The sequence below is a fragment of the Echinops telfairi genome, unplaced genomic scaffold (assembly GCF_000313985.2).
Source record: "Echinops telfairi isolate 266 unplaced genomic scaffold, ASM31398v2 ScPeMD7_7420;HRSCAF=8458, whole genome shotgun sequence".
Lineage (NCBI taxonomy): Eukaryota > Metazoa > Chordata > Mammalia > Afrosoricida > Tenrecidae > Echinops > Echinops telfairi.
In genome coordinates this window covers 44,252,548-44,254,906 of record NW_022111320.1, presented here as the reverse complement: position 1 = coordinate 44,254,906, position 2,359 = coordinate 44,252,548, and the positions used below count along the sequence as shown (strand labels likewise).

The 2,359-nt window shown below is 45.2% G+C and overlaps 1 protein-coding gene across 1 annotated transcript in view; it reads right to left on the bottom strand.

The window, feature by feature from the left end:
• The window catches only part of HACL1 (2-hydroxyacyl-CoA lyase 1), a 55,252-nt gene that overhangs the window by 19,152 nt on the left and 33,741 nt on the right, over nt 1-2,359 (bottom strand). The window contains exon 9 of the mRNA XM_004704009.2: nt 1,504-1,639. Within this exon, the coding sequence (XP_004704066.1) occupies nt 1,504-1,639 (136 nt within the window). The remainder of the gene's footprint in view (nt 1-1,503; nt 1,640-2,359) is intronic.

Genomic DNA, 2,359 nt, shown 5'->3' with positions numbered 1-2,359 from the left:
ACAGGCGGACGGGAGGCCAGAGGGTGGTGTCAAAACCTGACCCGCCCAAACCCCAAACCCACTGCCATCTCGTCTATTCCAAGTCGTAGCGACCGAGGCTGTACAGCTACCCTGCAGCAGACAGCCTCAGCTGTGTCCTGAGGAGCAGCTGGTCGGTCGGACCCACCACTGACCTCGTGGCTACCAGTCCAACGCTCACTTGGCAGTGCCACGGGGGCTCCTAAAGCTTGAAAAATTGGCCGTGCAGGGAGTGAGTTTCCAGGGCTCTCCCCCCACCCTTTCTTCCTGGCTGTGACTCAGGGAGGCCCTAATCACAGAATTCGGGCAGCAAAAGCTTCAAGAGAAACCCTGTCTTTCTGAGAGGGGATTAGAAAACAAGAGGCCTCTGCAAGTCAAAAAGGTGGGGAGCAGGGTGACTCTGATTTTCTTTAATGTTTTTTCCTCTCAGCTCTGTTCTGAGGCACCCTATCTTACAGAGTTCCACGAATGGCTTCCAAATAGCTCCGATTCCAAAAGAAGCCCCATCATTCTTACTTGATGATCAGGAAAAGGGGTTCCCAGGACTCAGGGAGTGGGCATGGATCCTGGAAAGAAGAGAACAAGAACCCCTAATTCTAGGTATGATTCAGCACGCTGGGGCTCCCCCTGCACTGGGCATGTGTAGCACAGAACCCACGCAGGGCAGCAAAGGCAGTTAGGCAGATCTTGCCTTCTTTCTAGATGAGCGCTTGGCTGATGGCTACAACACTCCTCTCCCCACCAAAAACATGCACTGAAATACAAAAGAATATATATATTTTATAGGTTATTTTAGCATAATCTAAAATCTTACAACATAATATTTAAAAATATCCAGGATGAAATCTAAACTATCTGAAACCAGAAAAAAGTGACCAGTTCTTAAAAAAAAAAGATTGAGGCCAACCCAAAGATGTTCCAGATGTTAGAATTGGTTAACAGAGACTTTAAGTATCTATTATAACTCTCTAAGGTACAGAACACGGCTTTTGAAGTTTAACTGGAATCAAAATCAAGTACCCAACATCAGGATAGCATCTTAAGGTCTAAGATTTGTGTCATGATATTCTTAGAAAGAGAAGCCAAAGAGTGATGTAGAAGGGAAAAAAATTAAAACGCTTCCCAAATTTGCTGAAGAACGAAAACAAACAGATTCTAGAAGATTTGAGAACACCAGATAAGAGAAAAATTCAAAGAAAATCATGTCCAGACAGTTCTTGCTCAACCTGCTGGAAATCAAAGATGAAGCCGTCAGGAAAGAGTGACATGTTGTATGCAGAGGAATAATTATTTGAATGACAGAGTTCTCCTTTGAAACCATGACTGCCAGAAGGTAGCGGAATTGTATCTTTAAAGTATTAAAAAGTCTAAAAAGAATGTGTGCGCTCAAATTTGTCTCCTGATCCTTCAGGCTTCTTTGTCGTTGATCCATGTAGGTCATAACATAAATTAGCTGTTGTACTGAACATCAGGCATGCCACGCACCTGGATCTGGCTGCACTGACACAGTTCGGGTGGTTATCGGGGACAACACCCTTTCCCATGGGGGTGGGCAAAAACGGCAATTTACACTGCTCCACCAATTTCCTGATACTCTCTTCTGCATGGGCATAAGCGGCACCTACAAGCAATGCAAACATATTGGACAGTTAAGTTCAGTGTTCTATAACCTCCTCAGTAGCCCGTGTGGGATTGCTTTTAGATCTTTCAAAGAGTCTCCTCCTAAAATATAGGCTTAAGCCTACAGTGAAGTGTGACTATGACTTTGATCTTTAGTGTTTTAAAAATTTGTAGTTCTAATTTCCACCCCCGAATAATATTTCCAATCATTCTGAAGAATCTCTCCCCCAAAGCAGAAGTCTCATCTTACATCTCTTGCTGCTCTCGGTTACCCACCCTGTGGCCCCAATGAGCCCCTACTCTCAATTCCACAAGCCCACTCGTGATCCTGAGGGAGTCCAGGCAGGCACAGAGGGCTGTGCTCTGACAGAGGGCGGGGTGTCTCTCTGTGCTCGCGTACTGCACACACACTCCCACCCCACCCCCAGCAAACAGGGACTGCACGTCTCCTCATCAAGACATGGAAACTCGACCTCGAGACTTAAGTTTCTAACCCTTTTGCAATTCTCCTCCAGTCTAATCTGCTCAACGATGCTGTGATTTTTAACAGGGCTAACCCCAACGGGGCAGGCACCAGTACTTTTTTACAGGTGTGTGTCTGTGAAATTACCATAGTTATGTACTCGATGATACTAAAGACAGGCTATTTTTCGTTTTGTTTTAAAAATAGAGATGACTCTATTTCAGTGGTTCTCAACCTTCCTAATGCCGCGACTCTTTC